This window comes from Geospiza fortis, unplaced genomic scaffold (assembly GCF_000277835.1).
Source record: "Geospiza fortis unplaced genomic scaffold, GeoFor_1.0 scaffold1683, whole genome shotgun sequence".
Classification (NCBI taxonomy): Eukaryota; Metazoa; Chordata; class Aves; order Passeriformes; family Thraupidae; genus Geospiza; species Geospiza fortis.
Genome location: NW_005054665.1, coordinates 194,185 through 209,936, shown reverse-complemented (window position 1 = coordinate 209,936; position 15,752 = coordinate 194,185). Strand labels below are relative to the sequence as shown.

General features: G+C 57.0%; 1 protein-coding gene across 1 annotated transcript in view; it reads right to left on the bottom strand.

The window, feature by feature from the left end:
• Positions 1–1,687: 1,687 nt before the first annotated feature.
• The window catches only part of TNS4 (tensin 4), a 16,507-nt gene continuing 2,442 nt past the window's right edge, over positions 1,688–15,752 (bottom strand). The window contains 13 exon segments of the mRNA XM_014311131.2: positions 1,688–2,190; positions 2,705–2,731; positions 2,952–3,020; positions 3,320–3,488; positions 4,441–4,512; positions 4,904–4,981; positions 5,240–5,332; positions 5,590–5,709; positions 6,148–6,234; positions 7,050–7,174; positions 7,176–7,343; positions 7,494–7,920; positions 11,253–11,861. Of these exon segments, the coding sequence (XP_014166606.2) occupies positions 2,061–2,190; positions 2,705–2,731; positions 2,952–3,020; positions 3,320–3,488; positions 4,441–4,512; positions 4,904–4,981; positions 5,240–5,332; positions 5,590–5,709; positions 6,148–6,234; positions 7,050–7,174; positions 7,176–7,343; positions 7,494–7,920; positions 11,253–11,745 (2,058 nt within the window). The 5' untranslated portion in view covers positions 11,746–11,861 and the 3' untranslated portion in view covers positions 1,688–2,060.

Below are 15,752 nucleotides of genomic sequence, written 5' to 3'. Positions count from 1 at the left end.
CCCCGGGAGCCTACGAGCGTCTGGAAGAACTTCCCTGAGCAGGGATGGTGTGTGAAACAATTAATTTCTTGCTTCCTCATGACTCCCGGCTCAGTGTCTCCACCGGTGCCACCGGGAGGATTGTCCCTGTCGCCCTACACAGCGCCACCGAGCAGCGGCGACGGCGCCAGCCTGGGGAGGGGACCCTGGACCGGCTTCAAAGTTCAAGGGCACACCGGGACAGGCACTGGCTGCTCCAGGGACACGGGCTCGAGGCCAGGCAGTGCTGCAGCCCAAGGCACACGCGCAGGTGCCTGCTGGTGCCAGGGCGCACCGGGCACCTCCAGCCCCGCACGGTGTTTGGGGAGGGGGTCAGGATGCAGGCAGGAGATGCCCAGGCACAGGAATTGCGACAGCCGCTCGCTTCCCGGCCATGGCTCCGCTGTGTCCCAGTGTCTGAGCCGGGCTGCGGGCGGTGCTGGCGTTGTGCAAACAGCACCGGGATGGGCTGCAGCCAATACAGACATCCCAGAAATCTGCTGGCACGGCAGATGGGCTTCCTGGAGCCCAGCCCCGTGCCCTGGCCCTGTGCTGATGGCTACCAGGGCTGGCTGGGCTCGGCGGGGCAGCACAACCCCCAAAGCCTTTGCCCGTCCGCATTCCCAGCTGCTGGTCCTGACCAGCAACATGGTAACAACAGAGTCCAGCTCTGGGGGTCCTGGGGCTGCCCCAGGGTCTCAGGGCTGAGGTTCCACAGCCCAAACTGCCTGTGACCTTGGGGAGCTGCAGCCCCCTGGTCCCTGCAGCACGATGGGGACAGCAGAGGCACCTGGATCCCTTGGGGCACCAGCTCCTGAGCTCACCATGCAGTGCTGGGTTGTGGCTGAGCAGAGCTCAGGGCAGAAGGACCAGGGGGACAAAGCTGCTGCTGCTGTCTCCTCTTGGTGCCCCATATGCTCCTCCTTCAGTGACCCCAATATCTGTTCTGGTCATTGCCAAGAGTGGCCACATCTAGACCTGCTCCACAGCCTGGCTGGAGCACAGGGACTCTGCCCTGGGTGCATCTGTTCAGCTGTTCTGGAGCAGAGCAAGTGTCTCCATTGCTGCCATCCATGCTCGTGGTGTTGTTGAAAAATATTCTACTGCTTTATTGAAAATACCCCTGCCAGGGTTTGTTAACATGGGGGCCAAAATTAAACCAAAGCAGAGGCACCAAATGAGAAATAAGGTAGAGAAGAGCGTGGTGGCCTCAGAGCTGCTTTCTGCTCTGAGCTACAGCACGAGCTGACCCTTCAGCTGCTGCAGATCATGGCAGAATCGTCTTCCTCGAGGCCCTGCCAATTTACGTCATCTGAGAATCCGGCCCAAATTCAGGCAAGTCATTTCCAAAAACCCGATGATGTTTCACTGTCATGGAAATGTCACCATTTATTTCCCAGCTCTCTGCAATGCTGGGAGGTCGAGCCCTGCCCGCAACCCTGCACTGCGTAAAAGGGCAGGAGAATTTCCCAGCACCAGGAAAAATGCGCTGCTCTGTCATTCCTGCCTGTGGATGCTGCTTGCTCCTCGAGGGAAGCAGCTTTCCAGCAGGACTTAGTCATTTTATACGCTTTGATTTGCAAAGCTGCCTCTCTGTGCTGCTCAGGGGGCGATTCCTCCCCCAGACTTTCCCTCCTGCAGCACTGGGGTGTCAGGGCTGAGTCCCCAACTCAGTTCAGCTCCGTGACCTCCCCCAGCCCAGACACCCCAAGAACAGGGCACCTCATGGCTGGTGGAAAGCCCAGCCAGAGCATTGTGGTCCTTCAAAGCAGATAGTCCAGCGGAGGGACAGTGGTTCCATAGAGAGCACAGCTCCCATCCCTTTCCCAGGGCAGCCAGTGCCCCATGGAGAGGCTTGGAGGAGATCTCATCCCACCAGAGCTGAAAGTCTTAACTGAGGCTCCTGATGTGGTGGTGCATAACAAAAAAATTCGAAATACGTGCTGTTGCCAAAATGCAACCCAGAAGCAGGAGAAGGGGAGCAGGAGAAGCTCAGCAGTGTGTGGGCAGCTGCTGGCCCTGAGTGTCCCAGGGCAGTGTCCCTATGGGCTGGGCAGGAGCTGGCGGAGCAGGTCGATGACAAGGGACACTGGCTGCACGGTGTCGTACTCTGCAAACAGGTGACAGAGGTTCTCCGAGTCTGTCTGGCTTTTGGCCACGAACCCAAAGATTCTTTGAGAAAGAAAAGAGGCTTATTCAGTTTGCATCCAGGAATCTGAAGGAATAGGCTGAAACCAGCCCAGCCACAAAGCCAAATCCCAGTTCCAGCAATTCCACCTTGGCCCGCTCCCCAATCACGTTTCCTTGGAAGCCAAGCAGCCGGGAGGAGCATTTTTGGCAAGGCTTCCCCAGCTGTGAAAAGATTCTTGAGCACAAGGTAGAGCCAGATATAAACTCACTTCCTGAACCCAGCACAAGTCCCTGGGAAGGCTGTGGGATTTGGATGAGGGGTTCTGCATGAGGGGATGTGGAAAACTGGGCTCAGCCAAACCTCTCATCCAAACCCCCCCAAAAAGCTTCACCCATCAGTCCCATGCCTCATCCTGCCACCATGGTAACTTCTATCACATCCCCTCCTCATTTCTGAGCTCATTCTTTGCTGCTCTGCAATGCTGCCACTTCCCAAAGCTGCAGCATTCCCCCGGATTCCAGCCCCCCACTCCATGCAGGAGGTCTCTGCTCTTACCTGGAGGACTTGCAGTACTTCTGCCACCTGGGGGAAGAACAGAATTGGAGTTGCTCAGAGGCTGATGTTTAACTCATTCCATCAGCTGCAAAGCCAAGGGTTATGTTTAGATCCACCCCAGCACAGTGTGCCCAGGGCAGTTTTATGGGATTTGGGATTTGAAGTGGTGCAGAGGCACTGGGAACCACAGGGAAGGGAGCACAGCAGTGGTGGGTGGTTCTGACAGGCACGGCTGCCCAAAACTCACTTTCTGTTCTCAGGGTCCATCCCACAGAACCTGATGGCAGCCAAGGGGTAATGTCGCCTGAAAAACACCCTGGAAGAGGAGAGGGAATCGTTAGGAAAGGGAAGGGCCTGGGAAAGGACATGAATTTGCAAATCCTATTGTGCCTGTGGGAGACTGAGGGTCTCAAGGCATCCCAAATCCCCAACCCTGAGTGCAGCTGGTTCCCTGCCATGCCACCAAACCCAGCACCCCTTGCTATGGTGTCAAATCCATCCCTGGATGGTGACATGGATTTGTCCAACCAGGACAGGTTTTCCTGAGGCTGGGAGGTGAGGAGGGAGCTGCCTCTCCATGAACCCCCCCCTCCCTTGGCCCATCCAAGCTCTTACTTCCTCTGGACGTCGGTCAGCGTGATGCCCTGCTCCGTCACCCTGAAGTGCACCAGGGTTGGGGTGGGCAGCGTCTCCAGCTCCAAGGTGCAGGAGATGCCCTTCAGGATGGCTGGGGCTCCCGTCAGCGTCTCCACGTTCACCGAGTGGAGGTACAGGACGTTGCACACTGCAAGGACAGCGCAGCTCAGCACGGATGTGACCCGGGCCAGAGGCAGGGCTGGGTCCTGGGGGTCATCCTGCAGATCCCTCACACGGACCCGGGTCAGGTTTGTTTTGACGAAAATTAAAAGGTTTGGTGACTCAGAAATTCTTCACTAATTTAGTTTGGTTTGCTTTAATTCTTTGCGCTAATTGTTGTAAAAGTCAAAGTATTTAATTTCCCGTTTCTAAATGTCACATTTGCTGGTTTTTTTTTTTCTGTTTATTACATATTTCCTTTAATGAAAAGCAGAAATACCCCAAGCTAATGAAGGGCTGACGGCCAACCTAAAACATGACATTTCAGGCTGATTGAGCTGTTTAAAGGGCTGTTCTGGGTCAAACTAAACTTTCCAGCTTGCCAACTGATTTTTCAGAATTTCCAGCAAAACAAAGCAGTCCCCAGCTCCCCAGCCTGCGCTGTGACCCGTCCATGTGGTCTCCTGCCCTTCATTCCTTGCTCTCACCTGGAGCCCACCCAGGCTGAGGTGCACAGACCCTTCCCCATCCTGCTCTGGCATTCCCACATGTGCCCTGTAAGGGAATTTCACCAGGCCCTGATTGCCCATCCCTCTCCTAAAGCTCCAGCTGTTCCATCCCCATTGAAGCCCATCAGGAGAGAGCCTTAAAAATCAGGAACTCTTTAAAACTGTGGAACCCGGGGGTCTTTTATCAGCCTCACGACCTCAAGAGCTGTGTTTTCAAGCAACTTGAGGACCCAAAGTTTCCTTTCCTTAAAAATATCAGGTTTCCTTGCAACCCAGGGAAAAATCTGCAGAAATCCTGCAGCTATCTCCAGCCCCATGGGGAAGCTGGGGGGGGATGTCACAGCAGTGCCCACCCCTGCACAGGGGTGACCTGCTGCTGTCACAGTGTGCCCAAGGCTGTCCCCAGGGCCAGCAGCTGGCTCCTGTCCTCACCTGCAGTTTTCCTGGCCAGGGACAGGGCAGGCTCAGGAGCGCAGTCAGGGCTGTCCAATCCATCAGCGAGATCTGCACAAAGGACAAGCAGGAGCAGTGATGCCACAGGCCAGGCTGAGCTGGTCACCTCTTTGGCCTTTCCTTATCTCACAAGAGGCTCAGAGGCACAGGACCACTCTAATTGCAGGGGTTTAGAGCAGTAATTAACTTAATTGCCCTTCATTTCCCTCTCCACTCACCTCTGATCTCCCACTCCCACTTCCCTTGCCCCCAGCGGAAAGGAGTCGCCACCCTCCTGTCCCCAGCTCAGCTCTGCGGGTCCCTGCTCCACCTGCAGCCATGGCAGCAGCCCCTCGCAGGCACCTGGGGGGGGCTCAGACCCCTCCCCACAGCAGGACCTCGCCCACCTCCCTGGAACAGCGGGAGGGGCCGCCCGGAGCCTCCCTCCTGCCCCATCTCCTACCTCGGGTGGGGATGCTGAGCTTGCAGGGCAGCGCCAGAGGGGTGATGGAGTGCTGGTAGACGAAGGCAGAGAGGCTCCCTGCAATCAGAATTGTGAGTTATGGGGGTCTGCTGCCTGGAACCCCTCACCCACACACCTGCAACAGTGTCCCAACAGGGAGAGATCATGTTCCTGCTTTGGAGCCATGGTCTCACTTCCAGGGAAGGGCAGGCAGGACCTGGGGCTGGGGGGTCCCTGTGCTGCCAGGTGTGCAACACATTCACCTGGTGCTTCCAGGGGCTTGGGGAACAGCTCCTGGGGCTGCCAGGGCTGCTGTGGGCACAGCACCATCCTTACCAAAATACAGCTCCTCGCTGGCGCCCTTCAGGTGAACCCCTTTGGTGGAGGACTCGATGAGGAAGTGCCGGACGAGGTCACTGCTCTCCTCACCTGCAAGAGGAACCACAATCAGCACCAGCACCGGCCCCAGCGCCACTGTGTCACCCCTGGCCGCCCCAGAGTCCTGTCACAGGGCATCACTGGAGCTGCTTTGTGCCACCATCGTGGTGCCAGCCCCTGTGACAAGCCAAATGGGCACACACAGACTCTCCACCAGCGCCTCCCACACACCAGAGTGCTGTGGCTTCTCTGTGGCTTTGAGTAATTTCAGTTAAACCCTTGAAGCAGCCCCCTGTGCACCCCCTCACCTGTCTGGCTGCCCGAGGGAGAGCCAGGAACCTTCATGGCCAGCCCGAAGGAGCCCCGGAAGGAGGTGCTGTCCCTCACCAGGAACGTGCCCGGCTCCTTGTCCCTCAGCAGCTGGATTGCTGTCAGAGCACAGGCAGGGGCTCAGCCAAGCACAACAGGTGGGAACTCCCTGCCCTGTGCCCTGCTGCTCTGCAGGGAGTCCCTCCTTGGCAGCAGCAGCAAAAGCTCTGGAGCGTGTGCCAAGGACACCACAGCCCTGGTGTGGCACCAACTGCAGTGTCCCTGCAGGGCCCTGGCTTTGTCCCACGGGTCCCTGCAGCCCCCAGGACACTCAGCCCCTGGCCAGGCCACGCTGTGTGACAGGCAGGAGAAGATTTGCTGGGCTTGGAGGACACAGAGGGGCCATGACACAACCCTTGAGAGGGTCCCTCCACGCCCATCAGCCCCCAGCAGGCTTTGATTTGCCCCCAGTGAGTCCCCACAGGGACAGTGGGGAGCTCTGGGGACAGGCCAGAGCCCGAGGTGGGGTCACAGCCATAGAGCCTTTCCTGCCTCACCTCGGTCCCTGCTGATGCTTGGCTTGAACCAGAATTTGGATGTGTCCATCACAAACTTCATGGTGGGCTGCCCAGCCTTCAGGGGACCTGCAAGAGAGCACAGAGTGTCAAGGCCAGCAGGAACCTGAAGGACCTCCACAGATGGCAGAGCCCAGCAAAGGCATTTCTCTCTCAGGGTGGCCAGGGCTGAAGGTTTTTCAATCCTTTTGAATCCTTTCCTCCCCACTCCTCAGAACAGCTCGTTCTCCATGTAATTATCTCTCTTGGCAGGCAGTGATGTAGTGCAGAGAGGGTCACATGAAATCCCCTGGCAGCGCCAGCCTGCCCAGCCCTGCACAATCCACTGGACCATGGGATTTACACCAGGATCTGACCCACACACCCTCCTGCTATTCCCATAAGGATTCCAATTAAAGCCCTCTGGCCTGAGAGCTCCCTCTGCTCATCTCCTCCAGAGAACAATAGCCCAGTGTCTGCCCTTGAATGAGGGACCTTGTGAACCCTGGTACCTTTTGGTGTCCTCAGAGCAAACGGGAACCCCAACCCCTCCTCCCAACCCGCTCTGGGTCTGCAAACAGGACAGCACAGCACAGAATGATGCTTCTCATTCTCAGGTGCTATAAATAGGTGCATCTGCATCTCCTGGAGGGAGCAGAGCATTCCTGGCTGCTGAGCCCATGTCCCAGGACACCGGTGGGCAGAAAGCTGTGCCCAATCCTGGGTCACCACCCTCAGCCTGGAGACCACCCGGGCCATGGGGGAACACAGCAAGCACCTCTCATCCTTTGTGTCTATAAGCAGAGGGAATATAAGCAGCTAAAGCAGAGGGAAAATGGGGTTTGCCCCCTGTTTCCCAGCAGTTTTGGGCTGTGCTCTGCTTCCCACCCTGCCCCGTGACTCACTGTCCGAGAGGCAGCTGAGGGTGGGCGCTGACTGCGCGTTGTTCAGGCCCCCAAGCCTCGAGGCCGGGCTGCAGCTGGCCAGGGGGGGCTGTTTGGCAGAACTTGGGGGGGCTTTGGCCAGCTGGGCTGGGGGAGCTGCCTGCCCGGGGCTGAGGGGAGCTCTGGCCAAAAGCCTCCCTGGGGTGAGCCACGGTGCCAGAGGAAGGGGAGCAGGGGCTGCCCAGGGAGCTGGAGGGCGACAGGGAGGCAGCGGCCGAAGCATCGGAGTCGTCGTTGTGGAGCGAGTGGGTGCTGCTGCGGGAGGGAGACAGAGCACAGATCAGGGGGGTGTTCACACACAGAAACCATGCCAGCCACTGCACCAACCCTGCAGGGCGTCATCTGCCAGCCCAAGGAATGAGGGACTGCCCTGTGGCCCTTCCAGCGGGCACAGGTGGCATTTACCTGCCCAGGATGTAGCTGGTGTCAGAGCCAGGGCTGGTGGAGAGCTGGGACACCCAGCTGCCCCTCTGCCGGGCCCTCAGCACCTGCACGGGCTTCAGCAGGTTGTCAACACCTGGGGAGGTGCTGAGGGCCCCGGGGCTGCACGAGGCCGTGTCCGTGTGTCCTGCCAGGCACTGCCAGGGAGCGCTGGTGCTCTCGGGCGCTTTGCTGCAGCTCAGGGCGGCCGGCTGGGGACTCGGGGGTCCGGGTGGGCTGGAGAAAACCACGCTGTCACTAGAGCTGTATTTGCCTCCCGGTGCTCCTTTTTGGGGCAGGAAGCTGTTGGTCTGAGGGGACCTGGAGAAGGGGGTGCCTGAAGGGCTGGGGGAGCCCTGTGGCAGGTCAGGCCCCGTGGCTCTGCCCGGTGTCAGCTCTATGTACTTGATGTCTGCAGAGACAGAGAGAGAGAGGGTCATGAAGGATCTGGTGTGTGCAAGCTGGGTTCCTCAGCAAAGCTCTGTGGGGAACGTGTCTGTTCTTCCTGCTGGGAATTTTGGCTCCCTCTCTGCAGGGCTGGGGGTCCAGCAGTGTGTTGAGAGCCTGTGAGGGCTGATTCCTCAGAGACCCCAAGATGAAGTGATCCCCCCTGTGCTGGCAGGCTCCAGGGAAGGAAGGGGGTTACGTGCGGTCACGTCTGGCTGCTCAGACCCCCCTCGCCAGCATTACCCAGCCAGGACCTGCCCAGACCTGCAGCCAGAGGAGGGTGTTCCCTCCAGCAGCTGCTCTGTTTGTACCTGACTCAAGAGAAAAACACCTGGCTGCTCCCCCAGGGCTGACGTCAGGTTCGGAGGGTGGCCCTGCACACCCTGGGCAGAGGGGATGTCACCTGGCCCCAGGTACAGCTGGAGCAGTGGAATATCCACGTGGGACAGGGACAGATAGAACATTCTTGGTGTACAGGACCAGCCATGCTGGCAGCAAGCACAGACCTGGCAGGGGCTGGCTGCTCCCTCCTCCTTTCTCCCACCCTGCACAGATCTCTCTGGAGCAGTCTCTGTGCCTGTGTCCTGCTCTGGGATTCTTTCTGCTCAGAGCCAGCCCCTGCTCTTGCCATTAGTGACACAGGAACACCCCTCACAGCATCTCCTGTCCAACAGCCTCAGTGGAACCTCACAGCCAGCACCAGGTGCACGTCAGGTCCAGGCTTCCTTGGACGAAGCCAGCACTTCTGGCTGAGCTGGAAGAGCCCTTTTAGCAATTCAGACTTGATTTGAGTGCTTGCAGCAATGGCAGATTCATCACATCCCAGAGGAGCTGCTGCTGTGGTTAATCACTTCATCACTCCAGAGCCAGAGGTGTGCACCTCCCTTCCAGCCTGGACGTGCCCAGCTTTGCTTTCAGCTCCTGCTCCTTGCCCTGCCATGGAGTTCAGCAAAGTTCCCCTTCTCAAAGGAGTTTCTCAGAAAGGGAAAATCCTTTTTGCTGCAGCAAAGACAAACTGCTCTGACAGCCCTGAGCTCCCTGCCCGTGCTGTGACAGGTCCTGATGGACCTGCTGTGTGAGAGCTGCTGGCCCAAGCACCAGCCTGAGCTCTGGGGCACGGAGCTGGATGAGCAGGAAAAGCACAGGGTTGTACAGAAGTGATTCTCTGAGTCCCTTTGTGCCAATCCCAGCAGAAAATTGGATAAACACAGCCAAGGAGGCACTGGGTGTGCCAGGAGGGCTGGTCCCCAGTGGAGACACAGCTGGATCATGGCAGGACAGAGCCAGAGCCAGAGCTGCTGCCAGCAGCAGCTCCTCCAGTGCCCAGCCTGGGGGCAGCTCTGTGGCCATGTGCCCTGGCACCAGTGCTCACACCCTTGCAGTGAGCTGGCCGGGTGCTTTTTGTCAATATCTCCCCAAAATGAGAAAAAAAAAGGGGATTTTTAATTGTTCTTTAAAGAACTGACAAGAGTCTGTGCACCGGGCTGATGAGGCCTTTTACCTCCTACTTCTCTGCCTTTGCTCCTCTTATCACCTGTGGTTAAACCTCAAATATTTGCTCAAGACCTTGGCAAGTTTTCCAGCATCAAGGAGTGGCAAAAGTGCCACAAACACGGAGCCCAGATGTCACGCAAGCCAAGATCTGAGATCTCCTTTCTCCTCTAGGATCTAGAAGGATCCAGAAGGAATAATGCCTCTCATGAAGGTGCCTCCTGTTGCTGCAGCATTTCACAGATTCTGCTGAGCTGGAAGGGGCTCATCAAGATTTAGTGCCGTGTTTAAAGCTTCCTCATGGTCTCCACTAAAAAAGACAAGAACAGGCCCCTCTCACCTCTCTTGGGCACCATCAGTCCCTGCCACCCTCACACCAGGGCACAGGCTGCAGGGCTGGAGCAGGAGCAGGTGAGTGAACACTGCCCTATGGGAGGAAGTTTGTGTAAAAAACCAAGAGCTGTTAAAAGAAAATGAAAGCTGGGGTGAGGCTTTCCCCACGGAATTCATGGCCAGCTTTCCAGATGTTCAGTTCCACGCTTGCAGCCAGATTCTCCAGACCATTAGCACGTTACCTGTGGAGCTGCTTGGGGCTCCAGCCCCTGAGCAGTGCAATGGGTCAGGCACTGAGCAGCCAGAGCTGGATCTGCACTTTGGCACAGTATTTTATCTGCAAGGCCACCCTGTCCATCCCAGCAGGAAGCAGACACTGTCTGCTCTGGAATTGCCTGGCTCCTGCAGTGCCTTGCACACCCTCACACCCTCCTCATCCTTCTCCCTATGTTTGCATGAGGCCTCAGGGAGAATTGAATTATTATTTTTTTTTTTTGTCTTTAACACCCTCAAATTTGACCTTACTGTGGGGAACTGATTGTGGAGGTATTTCCATGTGTAAAGACAAGGATGGGCAGTAAAGCTTTTGGGAAGCAGTGAGGCTTGAGGCACCTGAACCACCCTGAACCTGTCCTGTCAGCAGTGTCAGCTCCCCTTGTGCTGGGGCTGCCCCGTGCACAGGGTGTTGAACACCCAAAATGAGCAGGAGAGCCCAGGCAGGAGTAAAAAATCAGAGTTTGGGCTGCAGGGATGACAGGGAAGAGTTGCACAAGGGGTCACACAAGGCACTGTGAGCAGAGGCAGGGCTGGTATGTGCTGCTGGTGCCTTGCCTATGCCAGGTATGCTGCCCAGGGAGTGCACAAGCCCTGGAAAAAGAATTTCCCTGGCACAAGGGTTAGGAACACTTAAATGGGATGGTTGTGCAACACTCGATACCTTAGCCCAGGGCTCTGGAAATCTGGCTGCAAAGCCATGTGCTCCCACAGGTCAAGTGTGACCCTGGGAAAGGTTCTGCTGCCCTTGAGGGGAGCAGGGTCCTCACTGGGCACCCAGAGCCTGTCACTGGTGGTGACAACTGGGATTAGAAGTTTTCCAACAGCTGCAAGTCCCCATTTGTAATGAGAATTGTTTTCTTCAAACACGGGGAAATGGACATCAGGTAGAACTAAAAGCTGTTTTCCCTGCTCCTTTCTGGACAGGAGACACATCAACAGTGATCAGAGCAGGGCTGTGGAAGCACTGGAGTCAGGCAGAGCTTGGACACACAGCTGCTCCTTAATATGGAGCCCTGATGTCAGGACAGTGATCCTCCTGGGGACAGCAGGGAATGTCCCTGGTGCCCATTTCCAACCTCCCCAGGAGCTCAGGACCTTGTGTGGGTCAAAAGAACAGACATGTGCCCAACCAGGCTCTGATTTTTACCAGATGGGAGCTTTGGTGTCTCCACAGCCCAAGCCCTTCCTTTGCCTCACCTATTGCCTCCTGCTCCTGCTTCTTGGTGGCCGCAGTGTCACCCTGAGCAGCAGGCTGGCCTGCAGCCCTCACTGGCCTGCATGGCAGTGGCTGGAAGGTGGGATCAATCTCTAGGATCATCTGGTTGAGAGTCTCTATGGTTATATCCAGAGAGGGAGACATTGGCTGATCCTCAGGGTCCGTGCTGCTGTTCTCCTCCTCTTTTGGCTGGCTCGGTGCATGGGGTCTCTCCAAGGAGGAATTCTGCTGGTCCTTCCCCTGCGTGTGAGCAGCCACCAGCTCTGGCAGGGGCTGGGCTCCATACCTGGGGAGCAGGTGAGCCTTGGGGTGCACCATGGAGGGGGGATCAGTCCAGCTTTCTGTGGAGTAGTAGACGTACTTGCCTGGCAGCCTGGGGTACCCCGCTGGGTGCAGGCCCTTGCTTTCCTCCGGTGAGGAAATGCACACAGTCTGCCCAACACGCAGCACGTGGGATTCTATGACCTGTGACATGCTTTGGTTTTCCGCTTTCACAGCTTAGAGGCCAAGGGAAACCTCCTCCTCCTCCTCCTTCCTCCAGCAGGGACCTCAGACCCCGTCTTCAATCCAGTCTCCAGCGGAACAGGAATCTGAGGAATGCAGAGAGGAGTGGTTACACAGGCATGCCCCGGGCAGGAGCAGACTCCAAATCCCCGTTTTTATGGACTTTTCCACTGGAGTGAAAGCTGGAATTCAGCTCATATGAAATCAAGTCCCCCTGTGCTGCTTTTCCAGCCCCTCCAGCCTCTGCTCCCAGTGCCAGAGCGTAGCCAGGCAAGCGCATGAGAGGCTCGTTGGCAGCAGCTTTTCAGGATACAGAGGCCTAAAATGGAATCCTGCTTTTATTTGCTTATTTTTCTGGATTAAGAATGAAATGAAGGCTCTAGCAGCCTTTCCATGGGACCCTGACCCCCGGGAGCCAGCAAGGCTGGAGCCCTGTGGGGCAGAGAGCTGGAGCTGCCTGCCAGGCCAGTGTCCTGCAGGAGGGTGTACAGCTAATCCAGGATTTTATTTTCCTGGTACAACACAAGTCTGGAGGCCTGTGGACGTGGCTGCTGCCTCAGTGGTGGTGCTGCTCGAGGAATCTGACTGCAGATAGGTTTTGAATACTTTGCTTTAGGCAGAAAGTGTTTTTTTATTCCCCATTATAAACCCCTGTGGAATGAAGTTGGCTTCCCTCAGAGGTTTGGGGAAAAGGGTCTTGGGATGCTGTTTGGAGGTGGGGAAGTTGTCCTTCTGCATCAGCAGCCAGATGGGGTGCCCCCAGCTGCTGGGCAGGAGCTGTCCCTCAGCAACACGCTGCCACCTTCACTCCTTTGCCTTGGGATGAGGACAATAACCCTGCACCCCTCTGTACCCACTGTGGCAGCCCAGAGCTCCGTGCTGGGGACATCCAGGCCCAGCACAGTCCCTGTGCCAGCACCACACTGGCCTCTCTGGTCCCTGGGAAGGGCAGAATTGGTGGAGACCACGGGGGATGCAGAGTTCCAGAGCCAAAGCTTTGGGGGCAGGAGTTGATGCCCCAGCTTAGGGCTCCCTATCCACATCCTGTGCAGATCTGGCGTGTGACACTCACAAACAGAGGGGTGCACTGTCACAGACATCTGTTATGAAAAATCCTTTCCTTAGGATTTTTCCTCCTGAGAAGCTGAGAGGCCTCAAGAACAAAATGTAAACAATGGTTATCTGCTGCTGTGGAATGCAACAGGTGGATCTGTGATTGGCCCATGTTGGTTGTTTCTAATTAATGGCCAATCAAAGTCAGTTGGCTCGTACAGAGAGTCGGAGCCACAAGCCTTTGTTATCATTCCTTCCTACTCTATTCTTAGCAAACCTTCTGATGAAATCCTTTCTTCTATTCTTTTAGTATAGTTTTAATATAATATAGATCATAAAATAATAAATCAAGCCTTCTGAAACATGGAGTCAGATCCTCATCTCAAGGCCCCTGTGAACACTGTCACAGTACACTTAGTAAAATATTTGTCCTGCCCTGCACCAGCCTCCAATGACAGAATTATTTACTCTCTTATCCCGGGCTGATTAACGATGGAGTCACAGGATTAGGAAGCAGACACTCTGCTCCCAGGCAGTCCCTCAGCCCCGTGGGCGCGGGCAGGAGCTGGGCTGGTGCCCTGCGTCACCGCCCGTAATCAGTGACTAATTACACTAATTACCCTGCCAGGTGTCAGAGCAGGAACGGGGGGTGCCTCCGAACAGGGCAGCTCTGCCCTGGCTGAGTTATATAACCCCGGAGAAGCCCCATATCTTGCTAGAGAGACACACGGGCTCATCAAATGCAGGGAATTCGAAGCAAAACATCGCTGCTGCTGTCAGCACCCAGCCCCGGGCGAGTCAGGGCAGGTAAAGCCTCTCCAGGGCTTCTGAGAGCTGCAGGAGTGAATAAATACCTCAACCCCATTCACCTCGCTGTCAGCCCGGCCCCCGCCGTGTCTCCTGAGCCTCTGAGAGGTTTCAGTGCCAGGAGTGGGAGCAGGGCTGTGCTGCAGCAAGGGAAGCACCTCCGGAGCCTGAATTAGGCAGCTCTGAATTGTTGCTAATTATTCCTAGAGGTGGGAACCTCTGGGAATTTGGGGCTGTGCTGTCGCAGCCAGGTCTGCCACAGTTCCCAGAGGGGATGGACTGAGTCTGGAGCTGGCTATCCCTGTGGAGAACCAGTTGGGAAGGGATCTGCCAGAAATTGGGGGGCTGCAGGTAGTGGGGTCCCTCCTCTGACTGCAGCAGTGCCACAGCCCACAGTGCCCTCCCTGCTGGCTGTGCCATGGCCAGCACCAGCCCCTGGCTCTTCCTTGGCATTCCCAGAGCCCAGCCCCAGCCCCGGGCCCCTCCTCGGGTTCCCAGAGCCCAGCACCAGCCCCTGGCTCTTCCTTGGCATTCCCAGAGCCCAGCACCAGCCCCTGGCTCTTCCTTGGGTTCCCAGAGCCCAGCACCAGCCCCTGGCTCTTCCTTGGCATTCCCAGCCCCAGGGCACAATGGATGCAGGAGCAGGCTGGCACCCAGCCCTCCTTCCCCCTTTCCATGCCAGGACTCTGCCCACAAAGTTTCTGCCACCTCAGGAGTGACAGCACAGCTCTGCCAGGGGGTGCAGGTCAGAGCCCAGGTAAGCAGATGCCCACCTTGGGGAACCACCCAAGGTCTCCTGGCACGGGGCACCGTGTGCCACAGCAGTGCCAGCTCTGCGTGAGAAGCGCAGCGTGGTCCCAGGCTCGGAGGGAGCGTTTGTTAAATATAAAAAGCAGAGTCATTCCAGGTCAAAAACACAAGCGAGATGGAGTGAAAATTGGATTCTCCCCTGGGGAGAAGAACTGCCTGGCTCCAGTCAGCATCCACAAGACAAGGCTGGTTTTAATTTAAGTAGGTACAGAAATAACGTGCAGGATGCATGAACCAGGGCTGTCGGGGCCTCCAGGAGCATGCACGCAACAGCTTCCCTCCTTTCTTGTACTCCTGCCCTGAGTTTTTGATCTTTCTCAAGTGTGATGCTGCCAGAATTAGCCTCCAAACCTCATTTCTCCTCCCTTCCCTTCTCTGGGTTGAAGTGAGAGGTCTCCCAAGCTCCTCAGAGGAATTTTGAGCCTTGGCTGTGGGGTTTTGTGCTTGGAGCAGCAAAGGGGAAGGGCTGAGGGGAAGGAGGAATCACAGGGTGGCTGCTGGCCACCAGAGTGGCCCAGGCAAATGCTGCCCACAGAGATCAGGACCTCCCCAGAGCCACAGGGAATGGGCTGGGCAGGGTCTGGCTGTGCCCCTGGGCAGGGAAGAGATGCCAGGCATGGGCACAGGTAGGAGCCTGTGCCATGAGCCATGCCCTGGGCTCTGTGCCCTGATTCTGGGGCAGAATCAAGCAGAGGGAACCCCAGCACTGCAGCCATGCCCAGACAGGCTGGTTCAGCCAGGCCTGGGAGATCCACTGGCTGCATGGAAATTCCAGGGAAGGAGCTCTGTTGTCTCAAGGCTAGCACAGAAAGGGATGGAAATAAGCTGGCACAAACACAACCAGCCTGGAAATGGCAGAGTTTCTGCTGCTGGAAGCAGGCTGTGGAACAGAACTCTGTCTAAGTTGAAGGGGACAAGTCACAGATTTCATAGGCAGATGGACACTTAGAAATGTCCTCAGTGAGGCATCTGGAGCTGCAGCTCAGCCCAGTAACCCCAGCTCTTGGCAGGCACCCCTGAGGTAGGAAAATGAGCTGGGCTGGGGGTGTCAGACTGGGACTGGAGCACCCAGGTGGGGCAGGGTGTGGGGTGCTGTGTCTGGAGGGCTGCAGGGCACAGGGTGCTGTGTCTGGGGGGCTGCAGGAGGTGGGTGCTGTGTCTGGAGGGCTGCAGGGCACAGGGTGCTGTGTCTGAGGGGCTGCAGGGGATGGGGTGCTGTGTTTGGAGGATTGCTGTGTCTGGGGGGCTGCAGGGCACAGGGTGCTGTGTCTGGGGGGCTGCAGGAGGTGGGTGCTGTGTCTGGGGCG